This window comes from Coenobita brevimanus, chromosome 22 (assembly GCF_032717465.1).
Source record: "Coenobita brevimanus isolate Jiangsu-jjx chromosome 22, ASM3271746v2, whole genome shotgun sequence".
Taxonomy (NCBI): Eukaryota; Metazoa; Arthropoda; class Malacostraca; order Decapoda; family Coenobitidae; genus Coenobita; species Coenobita brevimanus.
The window spans coordinates 23,110,000-23,137,382 of NC_136975.1; the positions used below are offsets into that span (position 1 = coordinate 23,110,000).

The 27,383-nt window shown below is 40.9% G+C and overlaps 1 protein-coding gene across 1 annotated transcript in view; it reads left to right on the forward strand.

Annotated features, from left to right (window-relative positions):
• LOC145392343 (uncharacterized) overlaps positions 1 to 27,383 on the forward strand; it is a 252,843-nt gene that overhangs the window by 21,535 nt on the left and 203,925 nt on the right. The window contains exon 2 of the mRNA XM_080266745.1: positions 40 to 248. Coding sequence (XP_080122871.1) covers positions 40 to 248 — 209 coding nt within the window. The remainder of the gene's footprint in view (positions 1 to 39; positions 249 to 27,383) is intronic.

A 27,383-nucleotide genomic window follows, 5' to 3' on the forward strand; every position in this document is an offset into this window, starting at 1 on the left:
AATTGTCTTCTCTACAAACCTTCTACTCTTCTCCCACAGCGCTGATCGAGGGCCTGCGTCTAAGAGAATCCGTCATACCACCCTACAAGCTACGAGGAGAGACGGCCGAGCTACGTTGCGACTACGAACCCGAATCATCGACAATCTACTCCGTGAAGTGGTTCAAAGATGATGAAGAGTTCTATCGCTATGTGCCAAGGGATAAGCCTCCTTATCACTACTTTAGAAGGATTGGCGTCACTTTGGATGTGAGTACTGGTATTTATTACCCACGACCAAGGCATACTTAATGCAACCATTTCGGATTCCATAAGATATAATTATGTGTATATGTATCAACTTTACTAAAATATCTCATGAATGTCTGAACCTATTTGCATCAAAAGTGGCACATACATTATGCGTGGGTCTGGATGAAAGTGATTTGGTTTGGAGGTAGGCTGCATGAAAGACAAAGGTCATGGGTAACGGTTAAGGATCAGGGTATGGTGCTATCACATGTATGCATAGGGTGTATGGGAATGGGAAGAAGTAATTCGGTTTTGGTGCAAGTTGGTCAAAGATCAGACTACGGTAATGGATCAAGGTCACATGTCAGGCATGGCATCACAGTACTCTAATGCAACCCCCTCTAGTTTTGTTTCTGCCGTTTTTAGAAGAGTATGGGTAACCTTGCACAGAAGGATATAAGTATCCAAGAATGAAGGAGCTGCTGCTGCTGCTGCTGCTACTTCCACTATTATTACTATAACTACTACTACTACTACTACTACTACTTTAAATATTTATACTATTATTATTATTATTATTAATATACTTGTTATTTTATTATTATTATTATTATTATTATTAGTAGTAGTAGTAGTAGTAGTAGTAGCAGTAGTAGTAGTACTGTTATGCAGCAGATGAATATTGCAAAATATTAAGTTTTGCAGATTCAGTCCGTTTTGTGGTTACAACCAAACTGCAGTGAGGCTTTGTATCATATGTTCTTGAATAATATACAGTACAACGCTTGACGAATACAGGACTCGGCTAGGATGACGTAGTGGCACATCTTGCCTGGTGAAGGTCTATGATGGTCTCCCTGCCATTGGAATGTGAGGGAGGGTTGATCTGAAATACTGAGCTTAGTAAAATTTGTAAATAACTGGAGGCAGCAGATAGGGCTGCCACAATGTATGGTGAAATAATGTATGAACAGATAACAAACACATTTATTTTTTATTTAAGGAAGAAAGAAGCAAATGCTTGAAGCCCGTGACATAGTTCCCTCCAAGAAAAAATGAAAACAATATAATAGAAAGCCAAATTCAAGTTCGGTTCATTCCAAGATGCCTGGACACACAGTGTTTGAAGGACTAGAAATCATAGGCAGTAGAAAATATAAACAGAGGAAAACAGTTCCAGTCTGGTGCATGCTTGAAGGACTGGGGATAATGGTCAACTCTTGTACTAGAGAGCTTGACAGAAAAGGGACAAGAGTTTGCTGCTTCATGGGTGCTACGCACCAGCCATAGTGATGGAGAGATGCAAGCAGACAGCTCACAGAGGAAGTGACCAGTGAAGTAGGAACTGAAAAGAAATAAATGTTGCAACAGAGCAGTGAAGAGACAGAACTTGAAGGGTGTCAGTAAGGAGAGTTAAGTAGGCAAAAAAAACTTTGAATCCATCTTGTTGCGAAGAGCTGTATGTATAAAGCCTCCCCACACTTGAAAGTTGTACTCTCCACAGGGGTAAATAAAACCCCTGAGTAGAATCAACAACTGTACAGGTGTAGAAAAGGCAGGAAGTCGGATTAGAACACCTCATCTCTTGGAAGCAAGTTTTAAACGAAAGGCAATATGATGCTTTCAAGATAAATCCCGAGTGAATGAAACCCCATGTATTTACAAAGATGACGCAGGGTTGAATTGGATATTGATAAAAATTTGAGGATACTCATGTGTTAGACTTTGACAGGCTGAAAGATGTAAGAACAAAGTTTTTGATGCATTAATTCGCCCCATCTCGACCACTTTTCCACCACTGACTCTCCCCAATCCTGACCATTTTTGGAATTTTTTTTTTTTTTTTGCTCAAACCTTCGCTTTTGGTGAGAAACATCGAAAATTCATAGAGAAATCGCTCACCTGAGGTTTAAAATACTCGATCCAGGTAGGAGTACCTCCTTACCTTACTGGGTTTTCTAACTGGCTGGCACCAAAGAAAACGAGTTCTATGGGAGGGTAACTCTTTCACACCACTCATAAACGGTATTTATTTATTTACTTGGTACGAATTTATATGTAGTAAGAGAGTATATTGGTTTTCAAGCAGCAATATAGGCATTATAAGCATTGTTTCACTCACTAACTCATCACCATACCTGACATTTTTTTGCCACATTACATGATCATCATTTCTGACTGTTTCTTCCTCTAATGTTTGTCCTCCACATTGTCATCGATTGGGGAATCACTCTGGCCCTGAATTTCGTACCGTGGCATGACATGGCTTTACTGGCCAGGTCACTGATAACAGGTGAATTGCTGAGACAATGGCATGCAGGGGGGGGGAGGAGATCATGCTGGGTAAGGCACTGTCCCTGCCTGGGATCTTGTAGAGGAATGTGTCACGTGTATACGTACCAAAAATCACTCGTGAAAATTGAAAATAGTGCAAATTAGGGACCTTGCAATTGATTCGAGTTTATGTACATCGACGGGATTGGCAGTGACAAAACGTGTGGACGTTAAAGAACGTCGACGGGACGCCACGGGTTAAAAACAAGATTACCTTCACATCAATTAGAGATATGAGCCAAATCAGATATTCAGTGTACCACAGCCTCGTCCCTTGTTCGTTGAAGCAACTGCTGAGATGGATGCTTAGGAGTGGATGGCATGAAGAGGGGTGAAATCATCAGCAGACGGTGGCTGAATCGGTAGAGAGGCGGCTTGCAGTCCTAATGGACCCAGGATCGAATCCCGGCTGGGGCAGGGAACAGTTTAAGGATTCGAATTTCCTAAAAAGTAGACTTTCCAGATCTACCAGATGACCTGCCGACATGTCGTAAAAATACCCCCGTTAATACCAGTACGCCAATCCTGTATGAGACAGCCCTAGCATGTATTCAGTATAGATGGTGGGTGTTAGCGCTGAAGTGGTGACATGTGGAGGTGCAGAAGGACTACTGGGCCTTGGGATAGGTCACTGCCCTCGAGAAATAGGCCTTGAAGCTTTGCCCACAGTAGGACACATTAAAAAAAAAAAAAATAGGGCCAGACGTACAGCTCAGCAGGGCACTGATGAATAGAAGGAAGAGAGTTGGTGATAAGAGAGAGGACTGAAGAAAACCACTATTGGTAGTTCTAGGAGAAACATGGTTAACATCTACAAACAGCCTGGAAGGAAGTTAGAGATGAAGGCACGGAGGCACGGATAGAAGGTTAGAACCATAAGAGGGCCGTTTGGAAAGTAAAGATTTATGCTAGACTCGATCGAAAACTTTTGAGATGCTAAGTGAATGGCAAAGCCTTCACCAAATTCCCAAAACGAAGGTGACCATGAGTCTGAAAAGAAGGTGAGAAGATTACCTCTGGAGCATTCCTGACGAAACCCATACTGACGATCAGAAACAAGGTTCTGATAAGAAAGGAGCTTTATTTACTTTTTTAGTATTCATTCTAAACTTTTAGAAATACAGAATGTTAAAGTAATTGGGCAGTAGTTAGAGGGCCGGGAATGATCACCATTCTTTGGGACAGGCTGAATGAGTGCAAACTCCCAGCAAGTTGGAGAGGTACAAGTTAACAAAGGTGAAAGTGTTTACCTAGGCAGGGTATAAGCACAGAAGAAACTCTGGAAGACAACACAAGAGATCCCTTCAGGCCCACATGCCTTGTTAGCACTGAAGCCAATGATGACATAAAACATATCATTTGAAGAAATTCTAATGTCATCCATGAGGAAGTCAGAGGTGGGAAGGGATTGTGGAACAGCACCAGAATCATCTTAACGTGGAATTGGAGGAGACAGTCTGAGGAAAGAGTACTGCTTTATCAGTAGAAGAAACAGCTACAGAGCCATCAGAGTGGAAAAAAAGAGAGAAGGATGATGAAGTACAGTTGAAGTAAAGGTTTTTGGCTTGGTGCCAGAAGGAGTGGGAAGAATTTTAGCCAGAGAGTACAGGGCATTTAGTAGTACTGTAATGTTTCCTAGAACAGCCAAGAATAGATTTATAACTATTCCCGGTAGACTTAGAAGAGATGAGATTCAGGGGTGGGTTGACTCCGGTACGTTTTGTAACCCTTCCCCTTGTTGTGGACAGCATTAAAACAAGAGTGAATAAACCATTTTTTTTTTTTTTTTTTGCATTGGTTGCAGGATAAGAGGAAGAAATGTATGCTTCCATGTCCAAGAGAATCACGTCCACAGTGAGAGGGGCACACTCAAATGGCTCTCTGTCGTGGAAGGAATAATTGTTCCAGGGAAAATCAAAGAAGTACTGCCTGAAAGCCTCCCAACCAGCAGCTCCAAAGTGCCACAGCCGTTGCTTCTAAGGAGGGTCCACAGGCCTTGCTGGAGCAGCAGAACAGATTAAGGTGATAAGATTGTTATCAGAGGTGCCTGACAGAGAGAAAAGATTAACAGTGTTGATGGAAGGATTAGTTGTAAGGAAAAGGTCAAGTATGTTGGAACCCTCTCCAAGGCAGTCAGGGATACAGGTAGGGTGTTGTACAAGCTGCACTGCATCAATAAAGAGAAGATGTAGCCTTGTTCACCAAGTGGATCATTGGAAAGAGAGAATAGCCAAAGGTAGTGATGAACTATGAAACCACCTAGAATGGAGATATCAGAAAACAGAGAAAATGATAGGGTGTAACTCATTTTAGATATAAGAGAATCAAAGAATTTTTTATAGCCAGTAGAATAAGGAGCTAAGCACACAAAACAGACATATTAATCAAAGAATGACAGGACAACCAAAACCGGAGAGTAGAGAATTCAGATTAAAATTCAGGAACACGAGAGCGAGATATGGTTGCATTTGAAGCCAGTATGGAAAAAGTAGGAGGATACAGAGAAAGGTTTGTTATCAGTTCCCTAAGACAACCATGTCTCGGTGAGGAAGATATCTTGTTGTATAGAGGACCGAGAGAGGGGCGGATAGTGGGGGCTATTATGGTCCCTTCCACCTCCCATCCCAGCAACTTCGAGGCTGGTTGTTGTTGTGATGCCATTTTTGTTAATTTTGGAATTGAAAGTATGGTGTGTAACGTTCATGTAGTTTGGTGTTGACAGAGGAAATTGTATATGGGAGTATGCTGGCTCACTCTCTGTGTTACTGAAACAGTAAAAAAAAAATCAGGAAAGAGGGATGGTTCGAAACTAGTCCCGAGGGAAGATGAAACAGGAGCCCTTGCTCCCCCTGTCATCAGCTTTCCATCCATCTTGGGAGTACCCCCCTGTTCAACTGGTGCTACAGTCATACTCAGTACAAAGATTAATATTACACACACACACACACACACACACACACACACACACTATATATATATATATATATATATATATATATATATATATATATATATATATATATATATATATATATATATATATGGCTGTGGCTGAGAAGAGACGTGCATATGAAGTGTGGCTGCAGAGGAAGGATGAGATGTCATATGAAAGGTATAAGGAAAAGAGGAATAGAGCGAGAAGGGCTGTGCGTAATGCTAAAGTGGCAGCAGATGAGAGGTGGGGTAGGCGGCTGACAGAGAATTTTCAACAGAATAAGAAAATGTTTTGGAAGGAGGTGAAAAGGGTGCGAAAGGGAGAGTCTGGGAAGGAAGAACGAGTAAAAGCAGAGGATGGAAGGATGTTAATTGAAATGGATGCAGTAAGGAAGAGATGGGCAGAGTATTTTGAAAGACTGTTAAATATAGAGGAGGATAGGGTGGCTGAGATTGTGGCGAATGGAAGAGTGCGAGGAATAAATGTGTTGGGAGAGTTGAATGATTCTTTGATCACGAAGGAGGAAGTGGAGAAGGCAGTAAAGGAGATGAAAACAAGGAAAGCTGCAGGTATGGATGGGTGTGCTGTGGAATGCCTGAAAGGTGGTGGAGTGACTATTGTTGACTGGTTAGTAAGACTGTTGAATGTGTGCTTTGAGAAAGGTATGGTGCCAATTGACTGGGCAAGTGCTTGTGTGGTCCCGTTGTATAAAGGCAAGGGTGATAAGTATGAATGTACTAGCTTTAGGGGCATAAGTCTATTGAGTGTTGTAGGTAAGGTGTATGGTAGAGTGTTAATTATGAGAGTTAGAGAGGGTACAGAGGGAGTGATTGGTGATGAGCAGTGTGGCTTTAGGAGAGGGAGGGGATGCGTTGATCAGGTGTTTGCTGTGAGACAAGTGTGTGTAAAGTATTTAGCGAAAGGCAAGGCTGTGTTTTGGGCATTTATGGATTTAGAGAAAGCGTATGATAGAATTGATAGGGAGGCTTTGTGGACTGTTTTAAGATTGTATGGACTTGATGGTAGGTTACTAAAAGGGGTGAAAAGTTTTTATGTAAATAGTAGAGCGTGTGTAAGAGTGGGAAATGCTGTGAGTGATTGGTTTCCCGTGAGAGTGGGGCTGCGACAGGGTTGTGTGATGTCGCCTTGGTTGTTTAATATTTACATGGATGGTGTTGTAAGGGACGTGAATGCAAGAGTTTTAGGTGGAGGTCCGAGTCTAGTGAATGTTGATGGTGGAGAGTGGAATCTGAAGCAGCTGCTGTTTGCAGATGATACTGCACTGGTGACTGATTCAGAGGAGAAATTGAGACAGTTGGTAGAGGAGTTTGGAAGGGTGTGTGAAAGGAGGAAATTGAAAGTAAATGAGAATAAGAGTAAAGTGATGAAGTGTACGAGGTTGATAGATGGTAGGGGGATGAATATAGTTTTGAATGGTGAGTTGCTTGAGGAGGTAGATTGTTTTAAATATTTAGGGTCACATGTTGCTGTGGATGGAAGAATAGATGCAGAAGTGAAGTTTAGAATAAATGAACTAGGAAAAGTGCTGGGAGGAATGAAAAAAGTGTTTAAATGTCGTTCACTTAGAATGGATGTAAAGAGAAGGCTGTATGAGGGTGTTGTGGTACCGACTGCATTATATGGGGCTGAAACATGGAATATGGGTGTAGCAGAGAGGAAAAGTTTGAATGTAATGGAGATGAGGTGTCTAAGGAGTATGTGTGGAGTGACGCGTATGGATCGGGTGCAAAATGATGAAGTGCGAAGGAGAACTGGAGTTGTTCGGGAGATGGCTGGTAGCGTTGAGCAGAGGGTGTTGCGATGGTTTGGGCATATGGAGAGAATGGATAATGAGCGATTGGTGAAAAAGAGACTAGATCTGATGTGAGAGGTGTAAGGCTGAGAGGAAAACCACGAATAGGATGGATGGACAGTGTAAAGAGAGCGCTGGATGCGAGAGGGATGTCTGTTGAGCAAGGAAGAGTGGCTGTGCGTGACAGAAATAAATGGAGAGAAATTGTGAATGAATAAGTGATGACGCAGCCCTGAGGGGATATTCTCCCGCATTTTGGTCTGATCAGCTAGTCAGGTCAGGTGCGGGTAAGGGGATGGGTCTGTTATGATGTGGCAGGGGTAAACCAGTTCTGCTGTTGGGCCCTGCTGCGGATGTCACTGATTGCATTGCGCAGTTGACCCTTGTGCGGTGTGGTGCGGTGAGGATCTGTCCGTTCTCCCCTTTGGGGCTAAGATGCGAATGAATGTGTTTGAATGGATGAGTAAATGGGGAGTGTGTCGTCCTGTCTCGGCTACCTCCCTTTCCTTGGGGGAAGCAGCCTAGGTATATATATATATATATATATATATATATATATATATATATATATATATATGTGTGTGTGTGTGTGTGTGTGTGTGTGTGTGTGTGTGAGAAGGTGTAGGAGGACTACTGGGCCTTGGGATAGGTCACTGCCCCCGAGAAATGGGCCCTGAAGCCTTTGCCCAGAGTTGGACACTTAATATATATATATATATATATATATATATATATATATATATATATATATATATATAGATATATATATATATATATATATATATATATATATATATATATATATATATATATTGCTACTGACACCAGATAATCCAGTATTACCTGTTTTATGGTCGGATTGTTGGGGACTAAACCGCCACCCTCACTGGTCTATGCCAGCGAGTATGGTGAGTAGAAACCATGCAGGGTGAAAAACAAGACCTGTCAAAGGACAGATGAGCAATTGATGCTAATGGCCATCTTGTAGGGTTGGTGTATAGGACTACATAATAGATAGATAGATAAATAGATAGATAGAGAGACAGATAGAAGCAGGAAGTCAAATGATGAGAAGGTGTTGTGTTTGCGAGAAGCGAGCAGCGCTAAACGCTTACACGGGGGAAAGCTGACGACAGCGGCCAGTAAGATGATTCAGTTAGCTGTCAGCAGTCCTCTCGTGAGAAAGTTCTGTTGCCACGAGGAAGATACGTGACACACACACCCTACTACACGAGATGTGAGGAAAGAGAGTTTTAGAAGGAGACAAGCGACCCTATAGAGAGGTCGAGACGGAGATTAGCTTGAGAACAGAGAGAGAGAGAGAGATAGCGAGACAGGGAGGTAGCTACCCAGGACTTATACTATTATACCTGTTTAATATTTCCAAGACAAATAAAGATAGTCCCATACTATTCTTTACCTCTCCCGTCACTACATGACATCTGGTGGGGAAACTACTACAAGATATAAAAGCCGCTCGACCACAAGTCTAACATATACTTCTCTACAATTAACTACAAAGTCTTTACGACATTTGGTAGCAGCGAACGTATACGAACCTCGTCTACGAATCAACATTAAATTCCTACAAAATATCAAGATTGACAACAACCAACAATATCAGCTCCTGCCCCCTCCGTCTCCCAGATCATTACGCTGATGCAGAGGTCAAGAGATCACTCGACGCCTTGCAAGTAGCTTAACGACAAACCAGCAAATCTGCGGACATCGTCTCCGAATTAAAAGCAAATTTCTACAAAAGCAACCGAGACTACAAGGTTAGCTTCAGTTCTACAAAGTCTACAGCCATCTACAATCAACTACAGCCATCTACAATCAACTACAATTAACAACTCTACGAATAAATCACTAGAGAAAAGGACAGAGAAAACTTCCACATAGAATAAAGGGAACAAACAAACGAAGAGTGAGACACGATTTACAACTCATCTTACTCACTCGTCTTCACTCAAGTTACTCATCGCTACTCATTCACTCACCACAGCTACCAGTGTGGGAAGCCGACGTCACCATGTGCTGAGATGACATCACAACGCGAGTCTGCCATGCCAAGCAACGTGTGACGGACACCAGGCACTTCTCACCCACTACTCATTACTCATTATTCACATAGCTCCTACTCATATTCACTTATTTTCACAGTTAAGTTGGAAATTCGACGTTCTATGTTGAGGTTTGCCTGGGACAGCCGTTAACCACTACAAATACCAGGCCATGGAGTTTCCTGAGTAATATCGTCCATCAACACACCACTAGAATTATCAAGAGATCTTCAATCAAACCTGTATTTTCTTCCGAGATCGACTTTTGTATCGACACACCTCTACGATTTGTATCAAGTGGGTAAAATTATACTTGCTCATTTCTTCTCAGTGCTAAAATTAGCTATATTCAACTTATTTAATCATCTAGTTTGCTAGGACATAAATAAACAAGAGGCGTATTTCATAACATCATATCTTAATGACAGGAATATTTTCGCAACCACCCACGTTAATACCAGATGACACACAAATTGCCACAACATCAGACTCACAATTAAGAGACAGCCCACCCATTGTACAACCCACACCACACGTTATAGATAAGGAAACAAATACGGGAGTTTCGGATGATGAGTGGGAAACCCCTTCAGATGTTGAGAGTATCGACTTCGCAGCTGCCTTAAATACGTATGCCAATATACTTAACAGGGTTCACCGGTCCGGTCATACATATTCTACCATTCCCTCACATAACGATAAACTCGTACAAGTTGAATTAACAGGGCAATCATTAAAGATGAATCAAGAAACAAATACTGCCGATCTAAAAACCACACCTCACGTTTTTGTGTATCACGAGGATAAGACTGCCCCAAAATTCTCTGGCACAGACAAGGATCGCATTGATGTCATTTCATTAATCAGTCAGTGCGAACAAATGTTCATCAAGCGCCATATACTAGATGAACAAGAGAAAATTGCTATTTTTTCATCTTGCATAAGCCAGGAAAGATGTCCAGCAAGCAATTTATTGCGCTCCGATAAGCTACATCGTGCTAGGACATATGATGAATTTAAAACTGAATTTCTGAAGAAATTTTCTGGAGGTATGAACTTCTTGCCAGGTATAATTCCAGAATTACATAAAATTGTAGATCTTGTAAGGGAGCACACTACAAACCATGTGCTCAGTGAAATAACTGCTGATGTCTCCACAATCAAGAGAACCCTATTAGCTACTCTGGAGAATTCTAAGTGGATAACAGATGATGGAAAGATGTCCCCAGACCTCGTCGTGGACATCATTGGTTATGTAGCTGCCTTGTGTAAATTACCTGATAGAACCCTTAAGATCGCCAAAACAATCGCGTACATCCCTGGAATGTGCTTACTAGACTTAGTGAACGAGGTAGAGATGCAGTGCAGTAAAGCAGGTGTGGTCGACACACATGCACATTCTGGTAGAATCGGGGTACCTGAGACAGTATCAGCTGTGAAAACATCAACACCGACCCCAAGCAGAGAACAAAATCGATCGCGACCTGAAATGAGGCAGTCCAAACAGACAAAGACGCCTAGACCTCGTTCCCACACGCCTTCCTACAGGCAGTTTCATAAGTTTTCGCGCAGCCCGAGTAGGTCTCGCGCTATAAACAACACTTTTTATGGGAAATCACCTCGTAGGTCACAGTCAAGGGATAGGTCCATTCTGTGTCATTACTGTGCAAAACCAGGACACACAAGGTATGAATGCTTTATCAAGGCAAAAGAGGATAATCAAAAGACACAAGGGTTTGGTCCTTACTGTAGGCATCATAGATACCAAGGGCACTGGACTAGTGATTGCAAAACAGTAGAAAAAATTGTGTCTATGTTCAAATCGGGGGAAGACCAAGTCATGACAAAAACGAACAAACATAAAAAAGAACAAGGTTAAACTTCACATAGGAGGCATGTTGGGAAATGAGTGTATCTTGATACCAGCTGTATGTGAGGATCAAAACGTTTCCTTATTTTTAGATACAGGCTCTCCAGTGAACTTAATAACACATGAAGAACTAAATAGAATTCTTAAAAATAAAAAGAAAGTAACTTTTCTGGATGAAGCTGATTTAGAATTAAACACAGTAGATGGTCAAGAGATTACAGTAAAAGGTATGATAAGATTAAATCTCAGTTTCACAGAAACTACAAGACCATTCTCTGCATTGTTCTATATCGTTGAAAACTTAGCAATTAAAGCTCATATGTTACTGGGCTTAAGATCCATGAGAACTGAGAACATAACTATACTCCCACAAATGAATGGAATAGACTTTGATAATGAATTTATAGAGGAAATAACTTCAGAGCCCTCACCGATTAGTAGAAGAGAGCCAAAAAGAATTGGTAATATTAAAGGCTTAAACAAACATACACAAACAGATGAGTGTATAGATCCACTTACACCAGCAACCCCATCCTCCAGAATTAGTGACTCAGATAACAGTACTGATTTATCAATTTTTCCAGCCCATCTCACTAATGATTTGGTTATACCACCTAATTCATACATGAAGGTTACCATAAAGAGCAAATTACGGAATAGTACTGTTCTTGTCTTAGAAGAATTATGTAAAGTAAAAGGATTGTCAGTAGAAAACGCATTATGTCATACGAACGACGAAGGGCTAACTCAGATATTCATTATTAATCACATGAATGGGGAAGTTCAGTTGAAGAAGGGAACTTGCATAGTTAATATTGAAAAATGTTTAGCCCCTGTGAAGGAAATAAATATTGGTGGAGTAACAAGTGAGATAAAATCTACGGATAGAGAAAGAATAAAAAGAATTGAATTCACTCAGGTGAATTTGACGAAGAAAATGATTTGTTAACCCTGCTGGAAACACACAGGGACACCGTAGCCTTGCCCGGAGAACGATTAGGGTGTACTAACTTGATTAATCACATGATTAATGTGCACCCAGAAACACCACCAATTTTCGTACCAGCTTATCGCATACCACACTCCCAACGTACACTTGCAAATCAGTATGTCGATGAAATGTTAAAGCTTGGAATTATTGAGCCTTCAGTTTCTCCGTGGAACGCTCCCTTTTCTTTGTGCCCAAGAGAAATGGAGAAATGCGTGCGGTAGTAGATTACCGTAAACTAAATAATCACACCATCCCAGACAGATTTCCCATGCCATTGCTAAGTGATGTTCTACAGAATATTGGTCCTGAGAATAATATATTCTCGACCATCGATCTCCTAAACGGATACTATCAGATTCCGGTATCTCAGGAGTCACGTAAATACACTGCCTTTTCAACAAACAGAGGCCATTATCAATATACAAGAATGCCAATGGGACTGAGGACAGCCCCTGGTACGTTCCAGCGTCTTATGAATTACGTATTGTCCGGAATTTTAGGACAAGGAATATTTGTTTATCTTGACGATATTATTATCGCAACGAAGAATATTAAGGATCATCTCAGGAAATTAGACTTACTCTTACAAAAGCTTAGTGATGCTGGATTAAAAATTAAACTTTCTAAATGCAAATTTTGCTTTAAGGAAATAAATTTCTTAGGCCACAAATTAAGCTCTGATGGTATTCACACCACTGATGACAAAATACAGGCAGTGAGAGATTTTCCTGAACCCACTACGACTGACGAAGTTAGACAATTTTTTAGGTCTGGCTGGGTACTATAGGTCCTTCGTACCACAGTTCTCTCATATAGCCTCTCTCCTCTATTCCAACTACTCAAAAAAGATGCTGTATTCCAATGGGAAGAAGAACAAAAAAGGGCATTTAACAATCTAAAAATTAAACTAACGAATGCACCTTGTTTAGCATATCCAGATTACACGAAATCATTTCTTATTTGTACAGACGCATCAGTTAAAGGATTAGGGGCTGTACTGATGCAGGAAGATAAATGTGGAAAGAATCAACCAATTGCATTTGCCAGCAGACAAACAAGAGGTGCGGAGAAAATTATAGCACTACAGACTTAGAGGCACTTGCAGTGATTTTTGCATTACAAAAGTTTCGAGATTTGGTATATGGTTACGAAATCCACTTATTCACCGACCATAAACCACTGGTGGGTATGTTTAAAGAAAAACTCCTTTCTGGGAGGAGAGCAAGATGGAAATGTACAGTTGAAAACTACAATGTACAAATACATTATATACAAGGTAAAATGAATATAGTAGCGGACGCATTATCTAGGAACCCGAACACAATTCAGGTTGCGGCGTTAGATCTCAAAGGAAATATCCCAAACCACGAGGATATCGCAAAGGCACAAAGACTTGACCCAGTATGGTCAAAAGTAATATACAAGTTAGAAAGTGGAGATGACATACAATTACCCAAACTGCATGTCCCACTTGAACAATTCACAATGGTCAATAATACATTATACAAAATTAACTCTAAACAACCAAAACGCCAAAGAAATACTAACCAGTTGGTAGTACCTAATGACATGATACCCCAAGTATTACGAATGATACACGACAGCCCACATGCAGGACACCCTGGAAAGGATAAGACATTCAACCAAGCCCAGCTATTATATTACTGGCCTTCATTACGAAGAGATATACACAATCATATAGACAGATGCGAATCATGTGCGAAACACAAAGGATACCCAATCACACCTGCACCGATGGGTAATTACCCAGTACCACATCAGCCATGGGACGTTGTCGCTGTTGATTTACTCAAGATGCCATTATCATACAATAATAACCTATACTTATTCGTAGCAACGGATCATTTTTCCCGTTATGTCATTTTAGCTCCAATTAAAGATAAGACAGCAGAGACAGTAGCAAAGGCAATAACAGATAATGTAATATGTCGCTTTACTACCCCAAAGGTATTAATAAGTGATAATGGAGGAGAATTTAATTCTGAGATCTTACAAGAAATATGTAAACAATACAACATTAAAAAGGTTAACGTTTTGGCCTATCACCCAGCATCGAATGGGTTGGTAGAGAGACAAAATAAAAGGTATTAGATGTGCTACGACACATTCTCAGTGAAAATTATGCAAGCTGGGATGATTGGATTCCCAGAGTAGAGGCCTCCATTAATGGGTCTATAAATAAGTCCATTGGTGACACACCACATTTCATTATATATGGCACGGATAAAAAATTACCATATGAGCTCCTAGAAGGTGACGGCATGCCTATATACAATTACGATGATTACTCTAAACTCCGTTTACGTGAATTCCAGGACATACACAAAAGAGTGCAAAAACAATTAACGATGTCCAAGGAAGAAATGACGGAGGCATTTAACAAAAAGGCAAAAGATTCACCTATCAGCTTAGGAGACATTGTTTACGGAGTCATTCATACGAGAGACAATAAATTATCCCCTAAATTTGAGGGCCCATACAGAGTAATTAACATAAAGGCAAACAAAGTTTTAATTAAGTCACTTTCAAGTGGCGAGGAAAAACAAGTTCATATTGACCATTTAAAACGAGTTTCAAGGGAATTATCACATAATTATTCAGCCTCGGATACAACCGAACAGGTGAACGTACCTCAAGAAACCAAGCAAGAACACAACAATGATTACAAAAAGAAATTAAGGTCATATACCAAACAATCGAACATAGGTGCAACTATTCCAATGAAATCTACAGTACATCATTTACGAGAATTAAATATCGATTTAAACTCCTTCTATAAATGAAATAACAGCCAACCGTAACGCACATCATCACTATCATCAACCACAGCTTTATAGGAAATTAATAGATTTTTTTTTTTTCGGTAGGTTACGATGAAGGGACTTATGCTATGGATTCTCCTATACATACTAAGGGTATATGCGCACCTAGACCCCAAGCATATAGTACGACAAGGATGCCTCATAGCTCCAACGGCCACGACTACAATCGTCAAGGATGTCATGAGTACTGAAATAAGTCTAGATTACTTGTATGACTTACCTACTTATATAGAAAGACTTGCGACGCCGATGCGAACTCTGGACTTCAAGATAGGGAATTATGTTTCACAATCACATATCACCAAGGAGGTGGATGAAATGGTGAAGTTAGCGAAATGGAAACTAGAACAGGCGAAGTCAACTATGCTCGTCATGATCCAAGATCTCCCATCTTCTGGAACAGAGGTGCTGAGCGACAGGAACAACATCACACGTACTCGCCAAAAGCGCGGTTTGTTCGATCTGGGCGGCGCAATTCTTGGGAACATCTTTGGATTGGCTACAGAGGATGACCTTAAAGAAATAAACAAAAAATTTAATAAGATAGCTCAGGTACTAACATACCAAGATAAATTCATCACAGGACAGAACTCAGCAATGAAAACAATTGTGAAAAATCTGAAACAAGCAGAAAACGTAGCTCTCGAGAGTATAGATAAAATAAATAACTTGGAGGGTAACGTTACCCTTTCCAGCACTTCTCCATCATCACAGAACATATTGACACGATTCTACTACAATTAGAGAACACTAGAGATCATTTCAGGGCACTTATGCAAGGAATTTCGAATGCTGGTGATGGCAAGATCACAAATGACTTACTCCCAGTTCATGAGCTACGTCAGATAGTTAGTCAAGGCATACATAAACATAAATTGAAGCCATTGTTCCGCAGTAGGGAATTTATGCAATATTACCCGTACTTGGAAGCAACACTAACACCAACATCAGTGATAGTTCATGTACCATTCATCACGGAAGACCTGTTCACAGTATACCAAATACACCCCTTCCCCTATAGAAACAACAACACTTTAGTCATCATCAACATCAACACAGACACCGAACTCATCATGGTCTCCAAGAGACGAGACACTGTCACTTTCGCAAGTGAGTCAACGATTGAGCGAAAGTGCCGCACATCCTTACATGCTGTTCATCTTTGTCCTGCGTACATTTTCACGTTTCAGCCTACTGATACGGTCCCTTGTGAAATGGCTATCATCAGCAATAACAATATTCATCATCATTGCAACTTCACTTTGCTCCAGATAAACTTGTACACCATCAACGCATTGGACACTCGCAGTTTTTTTATTTCCCTCATAACACATCAGTTTACATAGTCTGTCCAGATATACCACCATCTCATACATCAGCCTCAGGATTATACATAGCACCAGACTACTGTGCGGTATTTACACCATCCATGTCTACTTTTTCCACCATCAATCACTACGCCATCCTCAATCATACACACAAACATTTCCACCCACTGCCTGATATGGACTTAAACATGAGCACAAGTATTAAGCTGACTTCACCTAAGTTTGAAACTATGCAGCTGATCAATGAAACAATGAAGCCCTGGGAAGATTTGAGTTTGAGTATGTTCAACCCATATTATGTGTATAGCCAAGCACCTTCTGTCTTCATAATTATCTGCATTGTTGTTGCAGTATTGCTGTTGGCCATGCACAGAATGCATGCAAGAATTGCTAATTTGGAGTCATTGTTTAGTGGGGAGAGTTAACATCACAGTTAACCACCCTGAATGAAGTGTATATATTTTGTATATAGTATTAATTATATATATATAAAAAAAAAAAAAAAATAATAATAATAATAATAATAACACAAAGAAGAATGACCCATATATGGCAGACCAGTACCATTATCTTTAAATGAAATATTAGTAACTCTTACAATATTCTTAATTTTAAACTATTTTTATTCTTGCATGTATGCAATTCACTATAATAACCCAAGTACATACTGTATTACAGTTAAATAATTTACTTTAATGCATTTATTCCAATATGTATTCAACTTATTTAAAATGTAATATTACTGAATAATCACTATTTACTATGCATAATATATGTATACAATATTCATACAATTATGTTACTTTACAATATTATGTATTTCACTTAATTAGCTTATAAGTTCATTATAATGTGTATGTAGTATGTATTAATATATTATAACTATTAAATGTCGATGGTACGTCATTTTCGCGCGGCCGAGCAAATATAGGACTACATAATAGATAGATAGATAAATAGATAGATAGAGAGACAGATAGAAGCAGGAAGTCAAATGATGAGAAGGTGTTGTGTTTGCGAGAAGCGAGCAGCGCTAAACGCTTACACGGGGGAAAGCTGGCGACAGCGCCAGTAAGATGATTCAGTTAGCTGTCAGCAGTCCTCTCGTGAGAAAGTTCTGTTGCCACGAGGAAGATACGTGACACACACACCCTACTACACGAGATGTGAGGAAAGAGAGTTTTAGAAGGAGACAAGCGACCCTATAGAGAGGTCGAGACGGAGATTAGCTTGAGAACAGAGAGAGAGAGAGAGATAGCGAGACAGGGAGGTAGCTACCCAGGACTTATACTATTATACCTGTTTAATATTTCCAAGACAAATAAAGATAGTCCCATACTATTCTTTACCTCTCCCGTCACTACATGACATCTGGTGGGGAAACTACTACAAGATATAAAAGCCGCTCGACCACAAGTCTAACATATACTTCTCTACAATTAACTACAAAGTCTTTACGACAGGTGGAGCTCATTAGTTTTGGTAGGCAATCCACCTAGAAGAAAGAAAACTCTGAGGTAAAACCTGGATAGCCCTAGTTAGGGATTCCACACCCCTCTCCATAAGCTAGGCGTGGGTCCTCTCCTTGCCCGGGAGGTTGGGTGGAGTTTTGTGTCCCCTCCCTGTAAAAAACAACCTCGTGTGTAGCAAGGGAAATGGGATAGGGGTCAATGTTTATTGCCTGACCCTAACCCAGTTTTGCTGAGGGGTCCTTCCTCAGTTGTTGGCCTGGAAGGGCTTTTTGGGACCTGCCATGCTAGTGCTCACCATGATGATTGCCTGGTAAAGCCTACAGGACCCCAGAGACTGGTTGATGGGGTGAGACCACTATACCGCAGATCCTCGTTTTGATTCGCGTCGTGTTGGTGCAGAGGACGTGTGAGCCTGAAGCTGCAAGTGCGTGCTTAACCTTTGGAAGGCACTGCGGGTGGGGACTTGGAGTGTTCTAAGCCTTTCAAAGGATGGTAGACTGCCTCTGTCATCATGAGAGTTGAGGCAATTGGGGGTCAGCATAGCTGCACTCTATGAAGTGAGGCAACCCGGGCATGATGAAATCAGTAGTGATGGTTACACATACTACTGGTCCAGCTGTGACGATGGTGCCCATCGTAAGGATGTTACTGTGGCAACTGCTGCTCACTCTATCTTTTGTGTCGACAGGGTTACTTCAGTTGATCAGCGAATAATGCTGGCGAGATTGAAGCACTCCTTGGCCTTCATCTCTCTTACTGCAGTGTACACACCAACTGAGATGAGTGATCTTGAAGAAAAAGAACTATTCTGCATCAAACTTGACTGTTGTGGAACAGTGCACCTTGTGAGATACACTATTGGTGTTGGGCAACTTTACTGCAGTTACTGGCACTGACAGGGATGGCTTCTGGGACTGTGTAGGTCCCATGCCTCTGGAACCAGGAATTCTTACCTTTTGGATTCCACAAAATCAGTTAGGTTAAATACTGCTGTATCCAGGCTCCAGTGACCAAATCTTCATCATTGGACTTGGTATCCCAATACTGGAGGGGTTGCTATGGAGATTAATCGCATTCTTGTTAGCACTTTCTGGAGGGATCCTTGAGAACTGCAGGGTTTTCAGGAGTGCAGAGCTTTTTGCTACTGATCACAGACTTCTTGTTGCTACTTGACGACTACAAATCAAACTTGAGAGATTCTCAAGATGCCACCAAAAAAGGTTCCATCAGAATTTCCCTTATGAGGAGTGTGCATATAAGTACACATTGGCAGCCTCAAATCGGTTTGAAGTGCTAAGTACTGTTATGAATCCTGTTGAACGATGGGATACCTTTATCATGCTACCCTGGCAGCAGCTGATGAGTGTATAGGAGACCGCCCAAGATCAAGGAGGGGATTCACCTAGTAGAGGACGCTGACCACAGCTGAGGAGAGGTGTGCTGCCAGACTGGGTGGGAATCGGGAACAGCGCAGACTTCTCTCTCGACGGACACAAGCTTCACTGTGAAGGGACAAGGAGAGGTATGTCAGGGAAATCATTGAGGATGTGGAAAGCCTTTTTCATGCAAATGACCTCTGACCCACCTATGCAGCCCTGATAAATCCAGACCAACCTCTCAGATTAACTGTCTAGAAAGCGGATGGACGGCTTGTGTCGGGGACAAGTCAGTACTTTGAGCATCTGTAGCCTTTACGGCTGAACCTCCTCGTGGAGAGTTTCTGTCGGCTAGTGTACAACCATTGACTTCTGTCCCACCTATTGATGAAGCCATGCCTTCACAAATGAAATCAAGAAGACAGTTGCTAGGTTGAAAAATGGTAGAGCAGCTGGTGTTCGTAACTTCCCAGCAGAACTGATCAAAGCTGGGGGTGAAGTCATGATCAGGGGGTTACATGCAGTCATAGAAACCGTTTGGAAGACTGGTATCATTCCTCCTAACTGGACAAAGGGTTTGGTCACCCCTATCTGGAAAGAAAAAGGAGACCAGTGTGACTGCAGTAACCACTTTGGAATTATCATGCTCAGTGTGCCAGGAAAAGTTGTTGCTCACATTCTCTTGATGCATATCAGGGACCATTTAGTAAAGTTTCAGAGGCCTGAGCAATCTCGATCAGGTCCAGTAAGACTACTGCTGACCATATCCTAGCTCTTCAAGTTCTTGTGGAACCCTGGCAGGGATAATCCGATTGATTGCTGGCTTGTACTCAAACACTGAGAATGCTGTCAAGTGAGGAGGGGAAACATCTGACTTCTTCCCAGTAAGTTCTGGTGTAAGACAGGGATGTGTCCTTGCTCCTACACTTTTCAATACATGTATGGATTGGGTACTGGACCGGGCTGTGAGTCAAAGTCACTGTGGGGTATTAATTGGTAATATCAGGTTACCAATCTTGACTTTACTGATGATACATTTATCCTAGCAGAGTGGCTGGAGATACTACAGAGTGCCCTCGAGGTATTTCAAGAGAATGCAAAGCCATTATGAGACAACAGATCAATAAAAGACAGAAGTACTCTAACCACTTGGATCCCCCAACCACAATGTTATCAAAGCCTCATTTGTCAGCTTCCCCAAGCCTCCACTTTCTGAACCAGTCAGGGTGAACAGATGACACTTTGATAGGGCAGACTGGGATGGATTTAGCAATTATCTTGCTGATATTCCATGGCAGTCTCTCTTCTCCACTGATATCAGTTCTACCCAGCCCCTTGTTAATGACAATACCAGCTGGCATGGAACTTTTTTTACGACTCTGGGCATAAGCTTCACAGCCCGTTACCAAGGCCCCGTAGTCCTTCTCCATCCGTACACCTTCACATGTCACCATTTTGGCACTAACACCCACCGTCTATATTGAATACATGCTAGGGCTGTCTCATACTGGACCAGTGTATTGGCATTAGCGGGGATATTTTTATGACATATCGGCATGTCATCAAGTAGATCAGTAAAGTCTGCTTTAATGAAATTCAAATCCTTAAACTGTTCCCTGTCCCAGCGGGGATTTGACCCTGGCTCCGTTAAGACTGTAGGCCAACTCTCTACCGATTCGGCCACCGCCTTTCCCTGTTGATACCCAGTAAATAATTAAGTAAAAGTTCGGACTCCCCAGAATGGTTTGACGGAACTGTGCCAGAGCAACGACCCAAAAGCCCTTAGCCCATAACTTTTATTTAAAGTCAAAAACATCTGAATCCCTCAAGCAATTTGAAAGCGTGAAAAAACATCCAAAAGCAATAACGAATCTCGCCAAATTAAACTTTCTTCACAATCAATCATCCAAACTATTAAATAATCAAAATAACAATAAAATATTCTGGTGAACTCTCAGTTGTTTCAATAACAACTTTACAAGTTATCGCCCATTCCCCAATTAAAATCTTCTGCTGGAAACATTATAAATGACCCACGTGGAAAATTGAACATCCTTGCCAATACGTTTGCCACAAATTCTACCCTAGAGGGAGTTAGTCAGAACGTCTTTGTACTAGAACTCGACTTTCCCGAAATTGCTTCACTTAATATACAAAAATAATACGTAAAATCCATCCTAGAAAATTTACCAACCACCGAAGCTCCAGGTCCAGGTGGAATTACTCCATTCGTTTTGAAAATGTGTTCTCCAGAACTTGCTCCTGCCCTAGCTGAATTAGTTAACTATGCATCCGTACTTTTTCATTCCCAAATTCTTGGAATCAAGCCAATACCTACCCATTCCCGTGGAAAGGACATTTCTTCAACTCCTCTGATTACAGACCAATAGCTATCACATTTCATGGTAAAGTATTTGAGATTGTAATTTAAATGCATATTGTTAAACAGCTTGAATCGAACAATTTAATTAGCGACACTGTGGATATCACCAAGAAAGATACACTGTTGATATACTCTTGACTCACACCATCCATCAGTCAAATGACCAATATGGAGAAACCTATGCAGTAGAACCTTGATATTTCTAAAGCTTTTGACAGTGTGACACCGTTCCCTTCTTTCCAAACTCCCTTGCTATGGCCTATCGTCTTTTGTTCCATTGATTTCCTCATATCTCAGCGACAGAAAGATAAGAGTGAAAGCAGGTGATGTATATTCTAATTTCCACTTGATTAATGCTGGTGTGCCACAAGCATCAGTCCTGGTTCCAACACTATTCTCAGTTCATATTAATGATCTCTCATCTATCACCCATAATCCTAGTCACTCATATGAGGATGTCTCAACACCTCACAGTTTTTTAACACTTAAACACCCATTCACAATGTTTAATATCTCTAACTCGCAGCTCAGTACAGCAATATCCATAAATCAAGACTTATGATTTGATCACTTAATAGGGACAATGTAATATTGTCTCAATGCTAGGAAAACCAAATATGTACAGTTTACTAATAGACAGTTATTGCCTGATTCCCCTATTACTTTCTCTGCTAATAATATTCCTATCTCTAAAATTATTGAAATTTTGGGGGGTTCACTTAACAGTACTTTCAGCTGGCCCTCCCATGTTAGATCATTTGCTAAAACCGCTTCACAGTTAGATTTTGGTATGGAATCTGCAACTTCTTCACTGACGAGTTGTTGGCTATAATTGTCAAAAGTCAGATGAGCTTTCAGCTGGAATATTGGTCACTCTTGTGGGATGGATGTGAAGAGGTTGCACTAAAACAAATGGATAAAATTCAGAACGAAGCGGTAAGCATTATTAATAACCCAGCAATCACAAATGAACTACCTCCCGTACAAGTAAGAAGGAATGTTGCCTCCCTTGCATTATTTTATGTGTTTTTTAAAATAACAGAACAGAGGAAGGAAAAACAAATTAATAAAAAAAATAATCCATACACCAGATTACTGGTGTTCTCTATTCATAAAATATCTATAACACTTAGTCTTGAACAAGTGTGGGTTGAAGTTTGGAGGGAAACAACTATGGGGAAGCGAGTTCCAGAGAGATGCATTTTGGGGAATGAAAGAATTCTGACAGGCAGAAGTTCTGCATTATGGCTGAGTGACACTCCAGTAATGAGCACTACCAGATGCCTGTGTAGCACAAGGGAAGGCATGGAGAGGTGGCACCATGGACGCAACTTTGTCTGAGCATTTGCCGTAAAAATATCTGTAAAATAATACAAGGGAGGCAACATTCCTTCGTACTTGTAGGGGGGGGGGGGAGTTTATTTGTAATGGCACGGTTGTTAATAATTCTAACAGCTTTGTTCTGAATTTTGTCTAGTTGTTTTAATGCAACCTCTCCACATCCATTCCACAATGGTGAGCAGTATTCAAGCTGAGAGTGCACATGACTCTTATAAATTATAGCTAACTGCTCGTCAGTGAAGAAGTTAAGGACTCTGTACAATAATCCAAGTTTCTTTGAGGCGGTTTTAGCAAGTGATCTAACACGAGAGGTCCAGCTAAGAGCATTGTTAAGTGAGACGCCGAGAATTTCAATACTTTTGGAGATGGGAATATTAGTTGCACTGAAGGTAATGTATGAATCTGGCATTATGTGTTTATTAGTAAATTGTATATATTTAGATTTACTAGCATTAAATGAGACAAGGTGGTTTTGTCCCCATTCACTGATCGTAGATAGGTCTTGCTTTATGGAGACGGCTGTTCTGAGCTGAGAGATAGAGATATTAGACACTGTAAATTGGTATCTTAGTGTGAATGAACTATGTAGTGCTGAGTCATCTGCATATGAGTAGATGGGATTGTGTGTGACAGATAAGAGATCATTAATATGAACCAGGAACAGGGTTGGCGCCAGAACTGATCCCTGCAGCACGCCGACATTAATTCAGTGGAAGTTGGAATATACATAATTTACATTTACCCTCATTTTCCTGTCACTGAGATATGAGGAAATCAAAGGAACAACAGACGTTAGTCCATAGCAAGGGAGTTTCGACAGCAGAAACGGTGCCTTATTCTGGCGAAAGCTTTAGAAATATCTAGGGCTACTGCATGAGTTTCTCCATGTAGGTCAATTAATTGATGGATGGTATGAGCTAGGAGACTGAGTATATCAATGGTGGATCTTTCATGGCGAAAACCATATTGTCTGTCACTAATTAAGTTGTTGGATTAAAGATGTTTAACAATGTGCTTATTAATTAAAGTTTCAAATACCTTACTAAGAGAAGATGTGACAGCTATTGGTCTGTCATCAGAGGGGTCAGAGGAACTTCCTTCCTTTGAAATTGGGTGGATATTGGCTTCTTTCCATGAATTTGGGAATCCAGAAGTACGTATGCATAGTCTAAATAATTTAGCTAGAACAGAGGCAAGTTCATGGGAACACTTTTTCAAAACAATTGACGGAATTCCATCTGGGCCTGGAGCTTTTGTTGATAGGTAAATTGTCTAGAATGGATTTTACGTATCTTGTCTGTATTTTAAGTGGAACAATTTCGGGAGACTCAAGTTCTAGTACTGGGACATTCTGGCTGGCTTCCTCCATGGTGGAATTTCTGGCAAATATACTGGCAAAAATATCTGTTTTCCCAAGCAGGTCATTTGTAATGTTGCTATCTGAAGATTTTAGTGGGGGAATGGATGATGACTTGTTAAAGTTATTATTGAAAGAATTAAGAGTTGATCAGAATATTCTATTGTCATTAGGGTTGTTAAGTAGCTTTGAGGCTTTCTTTTGGAGAAAGTTTGACTGAGCTAGATTTATTACAGCTTTTGCATGATTTCTAGCAATTTTAAATTGAGAGAGTGATTCAGATGTTTTTTATTTTAAGTAAGAGTTATATACTAATTACTTTTGGGCTGTTGCTCTTGCACAGTTGCCATCAAACCATTTTGGAGAGTTCAATCTTTTTGTGAACTGTTGACGTGGTATGAATAAATCCATACCAGCTAGTATTAAGTCGTAAATGTGGGACTAGGTAGAATTGGGATCTCTAGAGAAGGAAGACTGCCATGGAATGTCAGCAAGAAAATTTCTACATCCATCCCAGTTTGCCCTATCAAAGTGCCATCGGGTCACCCTGACAGGTTCAGAATGGGGAGGTGTGGGGGGGTTAACTAATGAGGCTTTGATGAGATTGTGATCAGGGGATCCATGTGGTGACAATACCTCTATCCTGTATTGATCTGGATTATTTGTGAAGAATAAATCCAAGAGATGGGCATTACGGTCAGGAATATCAGGTATTCTGGTTGGTTGTTTTACCAGCTGGGTGAGATTAAACGATTCTGCAAACAGCTCGCACTCTAGACCAGCGTCGTCAGTCCTGGCAGAGTGCAATAACCAATCAACATTATGTGTGTTAAAATCACCCAAAATGGTAATTTCGGTGCTAAGGGCAAGGTTAAGGTTACTCAACTGTGTGGATATGGAATCAAATACACTGGGTTCCGAAGATACTTTAATGGGAAACTAGAAAGCATACCCGACGTTATCTGGGTAAAACCCTATGATCATGCATTACCTGCGACCCTGGATGGCCACTCCTTGTGGGAGAAGACCATCAGGTTCCCATTTTATCCATGGACCAATTTCTCCAGGATCATATTCTCCATGAACCTGTTCCTATCATGGATCTATATTCCCACTACCCGCTCACCACAAACCCTGAAGACCCATTCCATGAAACCATCTACCCATCCAACTCACTATAGCAAAAATTATAGTCATAGAAGTAAAAAATTCTACAGTACTACAAAACCATCTTTCCACCATCCCTCCAGTACAGCTTGTGGACCCGTCAAAGAAACGTTGGTTATGGCACTTCGGAGCTGCTGATTGGGAGACCCTCAGGCAGTACTTCTTTGATTTTCCCTGGAATGATTATTGCTTCCATGGCAGGGAGCCATCTGAGTGTCCCTCGAACATTACCGAAGTTATTCTCTCGGATATTGAAGTATACATTCCCTTCTCATATCCTTTGACTAATCCAAAAAAGCCTTGGTTCAATCATGCCTGTTCTAATGCTGTTCACAACAAGGAGAGGTCCTATAAAAGGTACTTGAGCCAACCCATCCCTGAATCACATCTTTTTTACTTTTCTGCCTGCAGTCATGCTAAGTCTGTTCTTCATTCTGCTAAAAATAATTTCATCCATACTAAATGCTCTCAACTCTCCAACTTGAAATCTTCCTGCTCCTTCTGGCACCTTGCAAAAATCCTCTCTAACTTTACCTCCTCCTCCTCCTCTCCGCTTTTGTACTCTGATGGTTCTGTAGCTATTTTTTCTGCTGATAAAGCAGATCTCTTCACTCAGACACTCTCGTGCCAATCCACCTTAGATGACTCCAGTGCTATTCCTCCATCACTTCCCTCCTCTGACTTCCTCATGGCTGACATTAAAATTTCTTCAACTGATGTATTTTCTGCCATCACTGGCCTCAGTACTAACAAGGCATATGGGCCTGATGAAGTCCCTCCTGTTGTCCTCAAAAACTGTGCTTCTGTGCTTACACCCTGCCTAGGTAAACTCTTTCGCCATTGTCCGTCAACTTGTACCTTCCCTTCTTGCTGGAAGTTTGCTCTCATTCAGCCAGTCTCAAAGAAGAGTGACCATTCCCAACCCTCAAATTATCGCCCAGTTGCATTAATATCTTGTGTCTCAAAAGTTTTTGAGTGTTTTCTTAACAGAAAAATTTTAAAGCATCTTTCCTATCACAACCTTGTTTATGATCACCAGTATGGGTTCTGTCAGGGATGTTCCACTGGCGATCTTCTCACCTACCTTTCAGACTCCTGGCCATCCACCTTTCGGGATTTTGGCGAAAGCTTTACCACTGCATTTGACCTCTCAAAGGCTTTCGATCGAGTCTGACATAAATGTTTAATTTCCAAACTACCCTCTTACAGTTTCTGTCCTTCTATCTGTCCCATCATATATAACTTCCTTTCTGGTAGCTCTATAGCTGCTGTTGTAGATGGCTACCGTCCTTCTCCCAGATCTATCAACAATGGTGTTTCTCAGGGCTCTGGCCTATCACTAACTCTCTTCTTTTTATTCATCAATGACCTTCCAAGCTATACATCTAACTCTATCCACTCATATGCCGATGATTCCACCCTTCACCTTTCCATTCGGTTCCCACAATGCCCATCTCAGCTGTTACTTTAACAAACAATGGATGAGGCTATGACACACCTAATGTCCGACTTGGCTCATATCTCTGACTGGGGTAAAAATTATCTTCTTAACCCGCCCCATCCCGACGTTTTGTGGGCAGTGGTACGCCCCAGTCCCGACATTTTTGGACCTTTTTTTTTTAGGCTCAAACATTCGCTTTTGGTGAGAAACATCGAAAATTCATAGAGAAATCGCTCACCTGAGGTTTAAAATACTCGATCCAGGTACAAGTACTTCCTTACCTGACTGGGTTTTCTAACAGGCTGGCACCAAAGAAAACGAGTTCTATGGGAGGGTAACTATTTTATCCACTCATAAACAGTATTTATTTATTTACTTGGTACGAATTTATATGTAGTACAAGAGTATATTGGTTTTCAAACAGTAATATAGGCATTAA